This window comes from Vitis vinifera, chromosome 5 (assembly GCF_030704535.1).
Source record: "Vitis vinifera cultivar Pinot Noir 40024 chromosome 5, ASM3070453v1".
Classification (NCBI taxonomy): Eukaryota; Viridiplantae; Streptophyta; class Magnoliopsida; order Vitales; family Vitaceae; genus Vitis; species Vitis vinifera.
Window position 1 is genome coordinate 26,839,142 of NC_081809.1, and position 15,361 is coordinate 26,854,502.

At 35.4% G+C, this 15,361-nt stretch overlaps 1 protein-coding gene across 1 annotated transcript; it reads left to right on the forward strand.

The window, feature by feature from the left end:
- The first annotated feature begins 8,895 nt into the window (after positions 1-8,895).
- LOC109122623 (S-adenosylmethionine decarboxylase proenzyme 4-like) lies at positions 8,896-9,291 on the forward strand. Its single transcript, XM_019219900.1, has one exon. The coding sequence runs from the start codon at positions 8,896-8,898 to the stop codon at positions 9,289-9,291; it is 396 nt and encodes a 131-aa protein (XP_019075445.1).
- The last annotated feature ends 6,070 nt before the right edge of the window (positions 9,292-15,361 follow it).

The following is a 15,361-nucleotide window of genomic DNA, read 5'->3' on the forward strand; positions in this document are numbered from 1 at the left end:
GGACCAAGTACATCAGTTACATGTTATAGAGGATACATCAGTTACATGTTATAGAGGATACATCATTAATGGGTTCAGATTTCACACAAGAGAACGAGAAAAGGGAAAAAAACTCAAAATAGTGGAGTTGTTGTGACCACAGAGGTATCAAGCTTTGCAAGTGCAAGAGATATGAACCCAATTCCTAGTCATGTTTCTTACTATGGTGTGCTAACTGATGTAATTGAGTTATATTACCTTAGTGGAAATAGAGTTATTTTATTCAAGTGTGACTGATGGGATGTAATCACTAGTAGAAGGGGGATAAAGAATGATGAATATGGGTTCATGTGTTTGAATTTTGAACGTACCATATGCACAGATGAACCATTTGTGCTTGAATATCAAGCAAAACAAGTCTTCTATGTTCAAAATTCAAATGAGGAAAATTGGCACACCGTTGTAGAGATACAAACTTGAGGGGTTTATGATATGAGTTAGAAAATATCTACTAATGATCCAGATCCATATCAACAACTTATAACACTTCATAGTCAACGTGATGTGCATGAGTTGGTCGAGAATGATTTAATCAATTGGGATAGAAATGATATTGCAGGAGAAACTATCCAAACGGATGTTCTACTATCACAACAACTAAACATTGTTGAAAAAGATAATGAATCTATTCATGAGGATGATATAGATGATGTGTAACTAATAATATTGGTAAGTACATAAATATATACATACCAGATATACAAATTGTAATTTATTTCATATTATTTATGTAACTTATTTTTTATTACTTTTTCTAATTTACTTTATTATGTAGGAAACGTCACATCGAAGAGGAAGAGTATAAATAGTGTCTCCAGAAGATGAGTTGGACAATCTACAACAACTCTTAAACATACAGCCTGCTGCAACTACTACTCCTAGTAGTTCTGGTGCTTCTGATTCTTCAGATCCTTTTGTTGTTGGTTGATTAAGAAGATTATATTTAACTTTACCTATGGTAAATGTGTTTACATATGTTTAATTTCTTGAATGATAGGTTTTTAATGTTTAATTTTATATAAGATAAGTAAATTATGTTTCTTTTAATTTCATTATTTCTCTTAATAGGTTCCTCCTCTAGCAAAAAGAGGACACGTGACCCAACACGTTACTTAGATTTACTTAGTATGAAACCTAGGGAAAAAAAACTACATGATTCAATACCAGAGGGTAAGTTGTTTATGATGGAAAATGGGAAAGATTGCCAAGCTATATGGGAACATTGGTGCAATCTCAACACAATGTACCCATCCAAGTTCAAGATTGGAATCATGTTAGTGAAGATGTGAAGGAAAAAATTTAGGCCTTAGTATTGGTATATGCTAGTTACTATTCAATCTAAATTGTAATGTTATTGTTTAAAAATGGTACCTCTTATTTATACATGACATTTTAATGCAATACAGAAAAAATATGAACTAGAAGAAACATGTAAGAGCTACATTCTTCAATGTTGTGGAAATTTGTTTAGAAGCTACATAAATAAAATGAAGGCCAAGTATTATAACCCTTATAATACAGATGAGGAGAGATTGTGTCATCGACCACCACACTTATCAGATGATGATTGGAGGTGGCTCATCCACTTTTGGGGTACACTTGAGGCCAAGGTAAAGATAATGATCTTTTCTTGATAGTGTATCTTATGATACTCATATTCACATAAAATGATATTTATTAGTTATATCTAACATAATACTTCATGTATATAACTTTTATTATGTTTCTATCACCTATATAGGTGACTTGCTATTTTTTAATTGATGTAGGATATCTCAGAAAAAAAACAAGGCAAATAGGGCAAAGCAAGTGATAAAGCATACATCGGGATCAAAAAGTTATGCTTAGATTCGATATGAACAGGTTGGAAATTTATTATTAATATGATTTGTTTGTACATAAATAATTCATCATAAATAACTCAATTGTTTTACTTGTAAGAATAGGCACAAAAGAAGGATAATCGAAGTGAGCTTAATAGAATTGAGATGTTTGCCCTGACACCAAAAAAAAAAAAAAAAAGGGATGCTTGTTGATGATCGTTCTAAGGAGATTATGGTAATGAAGTAAATAAATTTTATATACTTTTATTTCAATCATAGCCACATACTAAAATTATTTTAAAATTCTAACTATTATATTTGTTTTTTATAATTCCAGGATCAATTTCAGTAATTACTATCCCAACCTAAGGGGACATCTTCTTTTGCTTCTACATCATCTGGAGCATCTACATATGTATCATCTACATCTGTAGCATCTACATTTGTAGATGAGATATATACTCAAGTCATGGGTCTAGAGAGGCATGGTCGTGTTCGAGGGTATGGATTTGGTCCTACTCCTACCTCAGTCTTTGGTTCTACTAGTAGAAGGCGATCAGGAGCTATTCTTTCAACACAACTTGAAAACGCCCAAGAGATGCTAATAGATGCAGAACAAAAGTTTACAACTGCAACTGAAGAACTCTCAAATGTGAAAAATGAACTCTCACATGTGAAAGAAACATTTGAAGAGAGGTTGATAGAAATTCAAAGGAAGACACGAGAAAAAGTGAAAGAAGAGTTTGAAGAAAAAATGATGGAAATGCAAAGAAAAATGCAAGCACAAATTCAAGAACAGATGATGCAAATGATGCAACAATTTCAGCAAAAGTAGTAGAAATTTGAAGATTATGTTATATCTTTATGTGATAGATTCTCATAACTTTTTTGAAGATTATACTACTTATTTATATGATAGATTCTCCTAATTTTTTTTTTGTTTTCTATGACTATTATGTGATGTTTGGTTGGTTGATTTGTTATATTATGTTAGAATGTGAAACTAAATTTGAATTCCTTTTGTTATTTATTTGTTTGGTTTTTTTTTGTTATATTATGTTTCTTTTATTTAATGACTTATATTGATATATAAGTTTTTAACTAGCTTGGGATAATTGATTGTAATATATTGTACTATATTGAAATTGTTTTAATTGCTTAATTGCATATACAGGTCTAAAATGAGTTTAATCAGGTTTGGAAAATCTAAATTTATAAAAGACTAATGTCTAAATATAAAAAAATTAGTCACAACCATTAAAAAATTGTGACTATAAGTCAACTTTTAGTCACGATCAATAATGAAACGTCACCAAAATTTAGAGATAGGGAGGACATCCTATGATTAATTTTAGTCACGGTCATTAATAGTCGTGACCATAAGTGTAAATTTTGTCATAATACGCCTAACAATTAGTCACGGTCACGTAATTAACCGTGACCATAGACCTACATTTAGTCACGATTAATAAAATGACCGTGACCATAAGATACATTTAGTGACGGTTATGGGATTGACCGTGACCATAATGTACATTTAGTCACGGTTATGGAATTGACCGTGACTATAGACATACATTTAGTCATGACTAAGGAATTGACCGTGACCATAAGTTTACATTAATCCATAAGTTGACATTTAGTCACGGTTTATTACTTGACCATGACTATAGTTTAAACATATAGTCACAGTTTATTAATTGACCGTGACTAAATCAACTAAAAACAACAAAGTATTCCAAACTTTTGGTCACAGTTTTCATATGGCCATCATAAAAAAATAAATCATATAGTCACGATCACTTAGGAAACTGTGACCAATACCTTTAGCTATGCCTCGTATTGTGACACTCGGTCATGGTTTCATAAGACCGTGACAATATGTTTTGGTCATGGATATATAAGATTTGGTGATGATTGGTGACCGTCACCTAAAATCTTATTTCTTGTAGTGTAAACTCAATTATGTTTTCTAAAGACAACACCAACCAAAAGAATAGAAGCATGAGTACTAGAACCACCTAACATCTTTAGGTGGCTTGAAATTTAGGAGATGGGTTTTTGGGGTGGCATTTTCATCTTCTTTCCACATTTTAATAATCTTGTTTGCTTCACAAGTAACCAACCTCGAACCAGTTATGTCATAGGACATAGCATAGATGTCAGCTTCACTATCCAGTGAGCCTGAAACGAAAGTATAGATCAATATTTGATAATTCTCTCATTTCTACAAACAACAATAACTAAGCACATTAGATACATACCGGGTCATACAATTGTTTGGGCTTGCTAGAAATTGTGACCACTCTTCCAATCCCAGAACCCCAAACTCCCATTGTCACCTTGAGTAACCCAAAAGCATAGGTTTAGATATTTTTCTAAAGATGCTGTTTCAACTGTATTTCATATGGAATGCTAATTCAAAATGGCTTAAAGCCATCATATTTCAACAAAATTTGGAAATAACTCCCATCTAAAAATCTTGAAACGAAATTTATCAGAAAAAAGTTTAATGTGTCACACCTGCTATAACCATCACACCTTCTTCATTGACAGGCTGACAAGCGCCATAGCATTTTTGATAGTTTTCTGCTGAGAACTGCTAAAAAAAAAATACCAACCCCCTTATAAGATTTATAGCATCAAACTTAAACTCACAAATGACAAATGAAGATAATCTATAAAATTGACATTAAAAATAAAAAATGTCAGGGTCCTTGGACATCCCATGCAAATTGAATATGTTGGTTGTTTGACACAAACATTTGAGTATCACATCAGCATGGAAAAGAGGTATTACTAGGGTAAAAACAAACTCATCAATTGAAATCCTACTACACCCTATTTTCAAATAACTCTGTGCCTACCACATTTTATAATTTCTTATGTACCAAATGTGAACAAGTATAACTAATTTGTAACAAAATAATTGGCTGCAATAAGTTCTCCACCTTATACATGTACCTCAATTGTTGAAAAGAAATGAAATACTCATCTTCTGAGCATAACCCGATTGTATATTTAACGTCTCTCATTCCTTAGAATTATGGACATAAAAAAAATGACTCCTAAATTCTACTGCACACTCAAACCTAAAACAACATGGTAAAAGGAAAAATCAGATAATAAGGTGATGAATTAATACTCCATTTCCAATAGACAAGGTTTTTGTTTTTAAAAATAATTGTCAAACATTCTCATTTTTATAAAACACTCCAAATTTGATTCTTGCCATTTTTTGTGATCCTTATACATTCACGTTTGTTTGGTGGTGATTCCATATACAATACCATCTGTTCATGTCTTGAAAATGAGTATCCTAGCAAAAGTAAACCTGATTTATGATTTATCCATCAAGAGTGGACAAAATGTTAAATCTGTACACCAAACTGTTAGCTGTCGCCCATTACAGAATAATTTGTACATATTTGTTTGTCTCTTCTCAAGTAGAGGGTGGATGGTTAAGAAAGGACATTTAATGCTACATTTGTTATGAAGCATTAAATGGACATATGTGAAATAAATTTTCTGAATTAGGTGGATTGAATTTTGCAGATCGTTTTGATTGAATAAACAACTTTTATGCGAATGACGAGACAAGAATCAAGTTTTTTCTCCCAGAAATGTGCCCAACATAGATCAAGGGGATTCAGGCAGCAACAATATTCTGAATGAGAATGCTCGTCCTGGATTAATAGCCTTAGATGGTTGTTGTAGCAGTGAAGCTTCTCAGCTTTTGAATGATCGTATGCCTTTTAGAGATTATTTTTTGTTTATGTAGAATTAATATGGAATATTGTTGTGTTGTTGATCGATAGAATTGTGTGTTTAGTTGGCAGCATATATATGATTACCTATGACTTGAATTTGCTAAAAACAACATAAACTCTGAAACAGGTGTAGTGCCCATAACAGTGACTATGCATGTGTCTGTTGTTGCACATGAAATTTTTTTCTAAAATAGGACTGTCCATCCTATATACTTTAAAAAGTTTGACATTCTGGAGCAATAGTGAAGGTGGTTAGTGGTGCTTGCTAATAGTTTTCAACTTGTGATGATGTTCTTATGGGACAGTTCTCTTCAGACTTTTTTTCCTACTTCTCACTCAATATTTCATAAGACGGTTATAATCAATCACTTTAACCATCATTAATTTAGGGTTTATTCCTACGTTCTTTTATTATTATTTTGGTTCATGTTGATAAGTAATATATGTGTTTCATATCTTTGCCTATTTTAATTTTTTCCAACTGCCTAGTTCTGGATACATCTTTGGCATGTCCGGTTACTGTGACTAATAAATGGTTCTAGCTTAAACTTAACATGATATTTTATGCCTTGTCAAAAGAAAAGGAAAAAAAGATTAAAAAAACAAAAGAAGAAGAGCAAAGGTCAATATCAAGACAAGATACTCTGTACCCCAACCCCCTATTTGTTTGGATAAGGATGCTTTGAGTTGAGGGTCATTAACTCATTATCGTACTTCATGCTTATTAAAGGTTGCAAACTAATGGTTGGGATGCTAACCTTGGGATTAGGGAACTTCATTGAAGTCCATGACAAGCTATTTCCCATGGGCTTGAGTCAATCTTCCTCATACTTTGTTCATTCTTGGTAATGGATAAAAAATTAGATTTTAAGAATATCCTTGGTTTGGTAATATTCGTCTATATTCTAATTACCTTGGCATTGTTTTCCCTCTTTAGAGTAGGGACTTTCCCATTTCTTTATTGTTTTCTTTCTCTGAAAATTCTGTGTCCAATATTTAAATTTCACAAAAACCTCTATGTTTCTGTCCCCCATTTTATCTCTTGGCAATGTTGTCTTGTCCATTTCCCTTGAAGAGAGACATTTGACTTGGGATGACTCAGTTTTTTCTTCTTCTTCTTCTTCCTCTTCTTTCTAAAGTCTAAGGTGGTGTTTGTTTTTTTGACTTTTTGCTTAAAACAATTTACTTTTAGAATTTAGGTTGTTTATTTTTCTACTTTTTCATGACTTATTATAAACTTTTTACTAAATAGAAAAAGCCAAAATATGTAACTTTTTCTAAATAGAAAAAATAACATATTGATTTTTTTTACTTTTTAATACTTAATGAAAATAAAATACTATAAAAACAAACAACTTAATATTTAACACTATTAAGCATTAAGGTTCTATTTAGAATTAAGTAAAAAAACAAACACCACCTAAGTGTCACACTTAGGCTAATGGTTCTTAAGGACTTGTATCTATTTTAGTTTCATGTCTATCTGTCACCTATTTTTCTTGATATGAGTGTTTGGCCTTATCCTCAATGTTGCTGTCAGTTAGTTTCTTCTTTCAGCAACTTGGTTCCTTTTATTCCTTCCATACAAAGCCTCACCAATAACAATGGCTTTGCATGGATTTTGACAAATAAGATGGTTAATGACAGTGATTTGATCCAAGTAAGAAGGACTTATGAAGCTTTTAGTTGAGTGTGATGTCCCACATCGGATAGGGGAGAATGTTCCTGGCGCTATATATGTAAAGGCTCCTCTTAACCAAGTAGACGCGTTTTAAAGCCGTGAAGGCCTGTAGACCCCCATTTTGGGAGTCATTCTTGTAGCTGATGCTTGACAAGTGTCACCATCTTGCATGGCCACGTGTCACTCCCGGATTAGTCAATATGGGATCAAAATAGTGGAATTGATGGACCAATCAGAGGAAGACACCTGGAAAGTGAAGAACATTCTGGAATCAGGGAGCGTATTTTCTGTTATGGGAAGGTTGCCAGCTGCAGGAAGGGGGTGTCGTCTGGGCAGAGAGAGTGGAGGCTGGCAGCTGCAGGGTAGTGGGGACAGAGGCTCGGCCGTTAGAGATATTTGAGATAGAGAGTTTTTTTGAGGAGGGGGGTTTTCAGAGTTGGGTGAGGAGAGTTGCAGAGAGGTAAGTTTTGGGGAGAGTTTGGAGAGACGATTCTTGGGGAGCAAGCTAGATATTCAGAGCTGGGGAGAGAACCAGGGTCTTTAGGCTGCTACGGAGGGGAGGCTGTCGAGAGAGAGACATTTTCTAGAGCAAAACTTGGAGTCCTGCTGATCTTTGCTAGAGAAAGACTTCCACAGGTATGATTTCCATAGGTTTGTTTCTATATTCAGGTCATTTGATTTATGCTTTTTGGATATAATATGTTTCATGTTGATGGCGAAGTTTGCTTATACTCACTTTGTGTTTTGCTTCTAACCCATTTTTTGAAAGTTGGTTTGTTCTTCTCTCTGTGAGTTTGCTGGTCTCTACGATCTTACGTTTTCTATGAAATCCATTTGAAAATCATCTTGACCACCCCCCGCATCTGAGCCCATTGATAAATACATGAAATGAGGCTTGGATGGGTTGATTTTGCTTCCTTTTATCCTTGCTCTGTTTTTGCTGTTCATGCCCTATTCTTGGTATCCATACGTATCTTGCATCAGATCTTCCATTTTCGTCTGAAGGGGAAGGGTATCACAGGAGATTGGTTCTCAGTCCTCGGCTATTAAAATGGGAGAGTTTGAGGGAAAACAACATAAGATGTAATGACAGCATAAAAAGAGAAAGTAATTGTGAGGAGGGGTTTTCTTAAGATGGAAAGTTTGTTGCACTCAAGCTGTAATTGACTCGCGCGTGTCATTGTATTACTGGATCCTCAAGATTTCTCCAAATAAAGGTGTCTCTGTCAGTGTTTGGTATTGAGAAGGAAATAGAGCGAGCAAAGATGTCCTTGAACGACGCCGGCGGCGGCGAAACGCCTCCGCCATCACTGGAACACCAAACAACCATTGAAACTCTTTCACTTTCCCTCTCCTCTGATGGCCGGCGAAAAACTTACTGATGCACCTACTCACACTGGTGGCCTCTGCTAAACCAAGATGTTGTGTTCCTTCTCGTATTTCTGCAACGATATCATCACTCCTTGTCCATCTTGTGCTTGTGCTTGCCAAAATGAGAACAACTGTGTCATAAGTGATTCAAAGATCACGAGCAAGGTGGAAATGAACACAAACAGCCACATCAAACGACAGCCTCGCAGTGATGAAGCGCCTGGAGCTCCACTTCTCCGGTGATGATCCTGTGGTCGGAATGAGTCCCCGGCACCTGGATTTTGAGTCGTTTGAGCCGGTGCTACAGGCTATGCAATGTACTATGGTGATGCCGGTGAGAAACCGCTACTTCGATGCGCATGTGCTGTCGGAATCGAGCCTATTTGTCTACCCCACCAAGATTATTATCCAGACATGTGGTATCACCCTGCTGTTGAAATCAATCCCTCCATTGCTCTGCTATGGACGCCACATGGGTTTGACTGTGTGCAGGTGTAGACACACCAGAGGCAGTTTTATCTTTCTAACAGCAGCAGATCCTCATGGGAACAGCGTTGAGGTTGCAATTTGTACTTACTGTCGTTCATATCAGAAGGTTATGGTATGATCAAGGACTCGGAATCTCCATGCAAATATCTGCTTGATAAGGCACAGGTTGCACTGGTCCCAGGAAGCCTTAGGGGATGGAAAATGCACCCGTGTCTCCTACACTGCATCCATATCAAATTCGCAGGCAGCTTATTTTCAGAATGATGGGTAGCAGTGCTTTTGTTGGCAATTCAAAGTTATGTGGAGAACCTTTGAAACCACGTGCTGATTCTGAGGGAATTCAGCGTGGATTCGAACTGGAGGGCAGGAGCCAAGACAAGCTTAAATGGGTTTTTCTACTCTAAGCAAGGATGCTTTTATACAATGATGAGAAGGGGACCCCACTCAACATGGTTTGCATGGCCACTTTTAGGTCACATGTCTTTCTGCCTTTGTTTCATCTTTGTTTTTTTAAAATAATATTTCAAATCCCAGTTTTCAAATAGTTTTCCAATCTCTAGATTTTCAAATAATTTTAACTTTTCAAATCTTCATCCTTAGTTTCCTTTTTAGGCTTCAAAATACCAATTTTAATAAAATTTGCTTCCACCTTCTATTCGGTAAGCAATTTTCAAATCCTTCATGATCTTTTAAAATGTTTTAAAAATAAGCAAGAATTAAAATTTGTAATTTCGAATAATGGAATTCACAAAATTAATTCATGCAAAATAAAACAGGGCTTTGGTGGGACCCTACATATGTGACTGTATAATCGTTTAATTGATTGATTGATTTATTTTCCATGCATGATTGATTTACTTTGTTCCTTGATACGCATATGATCATTCTGTGTTAATTCACTAACCCTGTTCCATGATAGTGTGTTGCCGTTTGCTACCCAGGTACGCATCCACTCATATTCTGGTTATTTTCTATACATATTCTGTTTCTCATATGTGCATGATTCGATTTGAGTATTTATTGATGTTCTTATTGATTGCCACGATTACTTCATTTTATTAGTAGAGACCCGACTTTAGGGACTTAAAGGGGTGCTACGGTCTTTACCATACCTTCCCGATAAGTAACCTGACCCCCGAACCCGATTCGGCTTTTCACAGACCGCCTTTTCCAAAATAAGGAGTCACACTTAGGGTTTTTCTTTCTTATTTTGTTTACCCTTTAAAAATAAAACAAAAATAAGTGGCGACTCCAAGTCATTTTTCCTAATCAATAAAAATCAATTTTTTGAAATAAAAATCGAGCTCGCCATCGAGTGGGAAACGCATTTGAGATAGATCGAAATGCGGGGTCCACAAGGCCCTTTGGGTCCAAAGCGGACAATATCTACACAGTTGGGTGTAGGTCGTTACAAATGGTATCAGAGCTGATCCCCAACCCCGGTGTGGGGGTTTGCTTGGCCTCGTAAGGGGTGTTTGTCTGTTTGGTCCCGCAATCTCATGGGACACAATGAGGACGTTGTGTCTGCATGGGGGAGTGTTTGTGATGTCCCACATCGGATAGGGGCAATCTCATGAGACACAATGAGGACGTTGTGTCTACATGGGGGAGTGTTTGTGACGTCCCACATCGGATAAGAGAGAATGTTCCTGACGCTATATATGTAGAGGCTCTTCTTAACCAAGTAGACGCGTTTTAAAGCCGTGAAGGCCCTTTGGGTCCAAAACGGACAATATTTACACAGTTGGGTGCAGGTCGTTACATTGAGAATAATGTGTCATGTGTAGTGAGAGTGAGGAATTTGGTTATCATGCATTTTTACACTCTCTCATGGTCTTTGGCATCGTTGATCATATCCTTTAAGGGTTTTAAGGGACTTCTTCAAGGTAGTACTCTTTGGTGCATTGGCAGTCTCACTTTGATTTGAGCTATTTGGTGGGGAAGGAATGCAAGGATTTTGAGGATAGGTGGAAGTCTATAGACGTAGTTGGGGCTTATTTTACTTCTTCTCTTTCCATTTCCTATGGTGAAGCTTTTACAAGCACTTTTGAGCCTCATTTTACTTGATTGGAAATTAGGCCTTGCTTGTTTTCTTATTTGAAGTGTTAATAAATTTCAAGCGCTTTTGTACTGCTTGTTTTTGAAGTCAAAATCTTATTTTCAGGTATTCATCTGAATATAGAAAGTCAAAAGTATTTAATTTTATTTGAATTTTGAATAACATTTTTGCAATTTTAGGTATATCAGACCTATTCAGTTTTCAAAGAAAAGAACAAACTCCATATTACAGTGCAGAACCACAAGATTAATTAAAGAGACTTCTTGAATGGTTGCTACACCCAATGGGTTTTATTAAGCTAAAGTTTTATGGATGGTCTGGTAACTTAGGGTAATTAGGGATTGGAAAGTTACTCAAGAACCACTTTGGTAAATTGGTTAGAGCACTTTCTAAATTTGCAGGTTAAAGTTTAGCCCTTGAAGTAGAGATCCTAGCCTTTTTGGAGGAATTGTGGCAAGTAAAAGCTTTGAGCCTCTTCAATCTTCTAGTAGAAGGAAATTCTGCTATTATAATATCATGTGCAACTAAGAAAGAAAGAGGATCATGGAAGTTTGAGGGGTGGAGTGAGAATATTGATATTTCTTGAGAGTTTGGATGTTCCTTTTGTCAGGTTCCTCGCTTAGGAAATCATGTGGTAGATGTGTTAGGAAAGTGTGAAGCAACACATTTTCTTTTGATGGAGTTTTTACCTCCATGAATTAGAATGAGCATTGCCCTATTCTGGACTAGTATACACCATACATTTTCATTTTTATCAGACTTAGGTAGAGGTGTTTCTACTTGTCATAAGAATGTCTCATCCTTCTTTCTACCTATTATTTTAATGCAGTGAAGTGTTTGTTTCTTTATCATATTTAGGATTTTCAATGTAGTGTTGGCTTTACAAACCCTAATATCTGTTAGGCACTGTCAATCCATTCATTTTTTTTCCTTTTTTCTTGTTTTCCCATAAAACAAAAAAATGTGAGATTTCCGACTTCCTTTTAAATTGACACTATATCCTACATAAGACTTTGAAGTAATATGAAATGGGCTGCTTGATATCACCCTCACCATCTTAAAAATCACCCAACTACAAAGCCCCTGCATTCTCCACCATCCTCTGATGTGGAAGTAGAAAACATTACTTGATAACAAATGAGTGAAAGGAAACTCGACAGCAATACTGGTAGACTAAATGTGAGGTAGATAAGGTTGGACTGATTTTACTGGTTGGCGGGTTTGACATCGATTAACCTTCGAATCTGTCCAACCTCCTCAACCCATCCAAGTTGCAGCCCTAGTTATATAACTAATTCTTTCAGTAAATAGTTGTTTCCATCAATACGTATTCACAAAGAGTAAAGAAAAGTTTGATTCATGTGTACAAATAGGTCTCAAATGTACACTGAGCAAATTTACCTAGTAACAGTATTAAGAAGCAACAGATTGAAGAGGCTTATATCTTGAAACAAGATGCCTTATCAATTAGCTACTGAATAAAATCCCCTGGTTATAGACTTCTCGGCATATCAATTACAGCCTTCCTTTGCATTCATGTCCATGAGATGACATTAACCACCTCAGGAGAAAATGAAAGTAATCTCACAGAAAGAAAAAAAGAAAATAAAGACTCATTTCTTCACCATAAATAATCATCTGTAGATAAAACACACAACCACACAAATCACTATGTTGCATGAATAAATGCTGCAGTTTTCTGGTTGACAAAGCAGAAGCAGCAAGCTACAAAATTTCCTTGTTGATTAAAGACAGTGATCGAAGTACTGCATATTCATAGCAACAGGGCTTGTTTTAGGAATCTTTAAGCTTCTTGGAGTTGTTTTTCTTATTTTGGCAAGGATGGGGTTTAAGGGCAACCCTTTTTTGAATCGTATTGTAAACCTGCATCAAGATGATGGATTTGGATGAATAAATTATAATGGACACAAGGAGATGCTAAAGTTAAGAGATTGAATAAATTAGATAGGAACACAAATCATCAGGTGGAATACTGGGCTCAGTTGGATCATAAAAACTAAAAGGGGAAAATAAAGGAAGAATATCAAATTATCTGTTTGATTCAAATTTTGAGGTGTCTTGCAATGTAGGATTGCTTTCTTTACCCTTATATTTATTTACCATATGGTGTTGATTTTTATCAATACAATTGATATTCATTTACGAAATACCACTCAAGAACTTGACAAAAATAAATTTTTGGTTCAAACTTAACTAAATTATTTATTTGAGCATTTTACCACATTCAATCAAACTACCTTTTCAAATGGGTGTCATCATCTTTTTACCCATTAAAAAAAAATGGGTGTCACATCATGTGGTGTAGTTTTGAGTTATAGAATCATGCTACTTTTCTTACTCCTTAAGGTCATCTATGACAATAATATTTGAATAGCAGCATTGCCAAATTACCTTTCTGACACCAGATGTTAATCCCATGCTTGAAAGGCCTCACTATCAATCCATCTCCAAGTCATAGTTTCTTTGTCCTCATTTTCATATGAGATTTTCATCCCACCTTCATGTCAATAGGAAAAACGAGGATTCAAATATAAAGTAGATAGCTAAGATATAATATGTATGTGGGCATTGATGGATAGATAGATAAGCACACCTAGGTACAGAGACACATACACAGGCATACATATTTGAGAGTGAAAGAGTTTATAAGTAAGCTCAAACCTTTTAGATGCAGAACTAACAACTCCGCATACATCTTAAGATGAATGTGGGTGAACACATGGACACATTCCCCAACATCTTCCCTTGAAACGATGCTACAGTTCTTTTCAGTATCAAGCTTGAATGACTTCAAAAAGTGATCAATTGTTTTTCTCCTTGTGGCCCTGTCAGTCTCTCCATCTAATAGGACAGATGGGAACTCCCAGAGGTCAACAAGCAAACCTTTATTAGGTCTTTTTACCAGAAGAAATCTACTGTTATATTGGGATCCCTTTGATATATCTTGCTCTTCCAATATCTTCACAACAGAAACAACAGAAAAATCATGTCTTTTTTTGGCCTTAATAACTTTGACAGGATAATCTATAACAAATATAGATATATGGCTTTCAGACATTGATAGTGCAGAGCATTGGTCTGAGACTGGACATGCAGAGCAGCTTGGGTTTAGTGGAGTGCATATGGTTGTACCAAGTTCCATGAGAGCTAGGTTGAGATCTCCAAGCTTGCAAGGATCAACTAGTTACCCAGCTAATCTCCTGGTCCAAAGAAAATATAGAACACAATAAACAAAAACCCTAAAAGAATTACCAAAAAAAAAATGTATTCAAGAATGAAAGTAGTATATACCAAAAGCAATAACAAGCATTATGGAAAATTTCATTATTTGCACCACTGTCATAATTTTGATTTGCACCACAAAATAGCAGCATAGAGGTGCATAGGACATAATGCATATATATAAAGAACTGAGCGCCACCTTTGGATTCAGGGTCAGAGCCACACAATTTTCTTTTTGGGGGCTAAATTACATGAAGCATACTTTTTGGGTCAAAATCTAAGTACCATATGAAAACTTAATATTGTGAAAGAGTCAATATTAAAATGAGAATATATTTGACAAAGTTTAGGAGCCATTTTTGGAATTGGCATTTTCTTGCAGTGCCATATAAATCATGGAGAGAGTAACTAATTAATTAAGAATGGAATAATAGGAATTTTGAATTTCTTGTACCCTTTTTTGGGATGGCGAAGGGTTGCATGGCTCCCCTTCAACAATTGTTAGCTCTGGCCCTATTTATATGTATTATCCATTAAAAAAATTGCTCCAAGTATCATAAAGCCTCACCAAATGTTCTTGATTGTTGCGGAATGTTTTGAATTTGAGGAGATAGCTTTTAGTCTGGCAATTACCCTTACTACATTTCCATCAACCACGGGCATTGCTTGAATTAGTAAATCTGGACAAAAAAAAAGTATATTTGATCAGTAAATGAGATTTGTATTAAAAACGCCAAAAAGGGCAGACCAAAGTACACACAATGTATACAGCGGCAGCCAAAAAGCTCCAAAAAAAGAATGAAAAACAAAAAGATACTCCCTCCCTCAAACTGATGCAAACCAATCAATGAAATCTAATATGGACATCAATCTTTCACCTATAAAC

Bases quoted from the DNA above. Each gene is read 5' to 3' on its own strand.
- LOC109122623 (XM_019219900.1), top strand. From the start codon at position 8,896: ATGAAGCGCCTGGAGCTCCACTTCTCCGGTGATGATCCTGTGGTCGGA.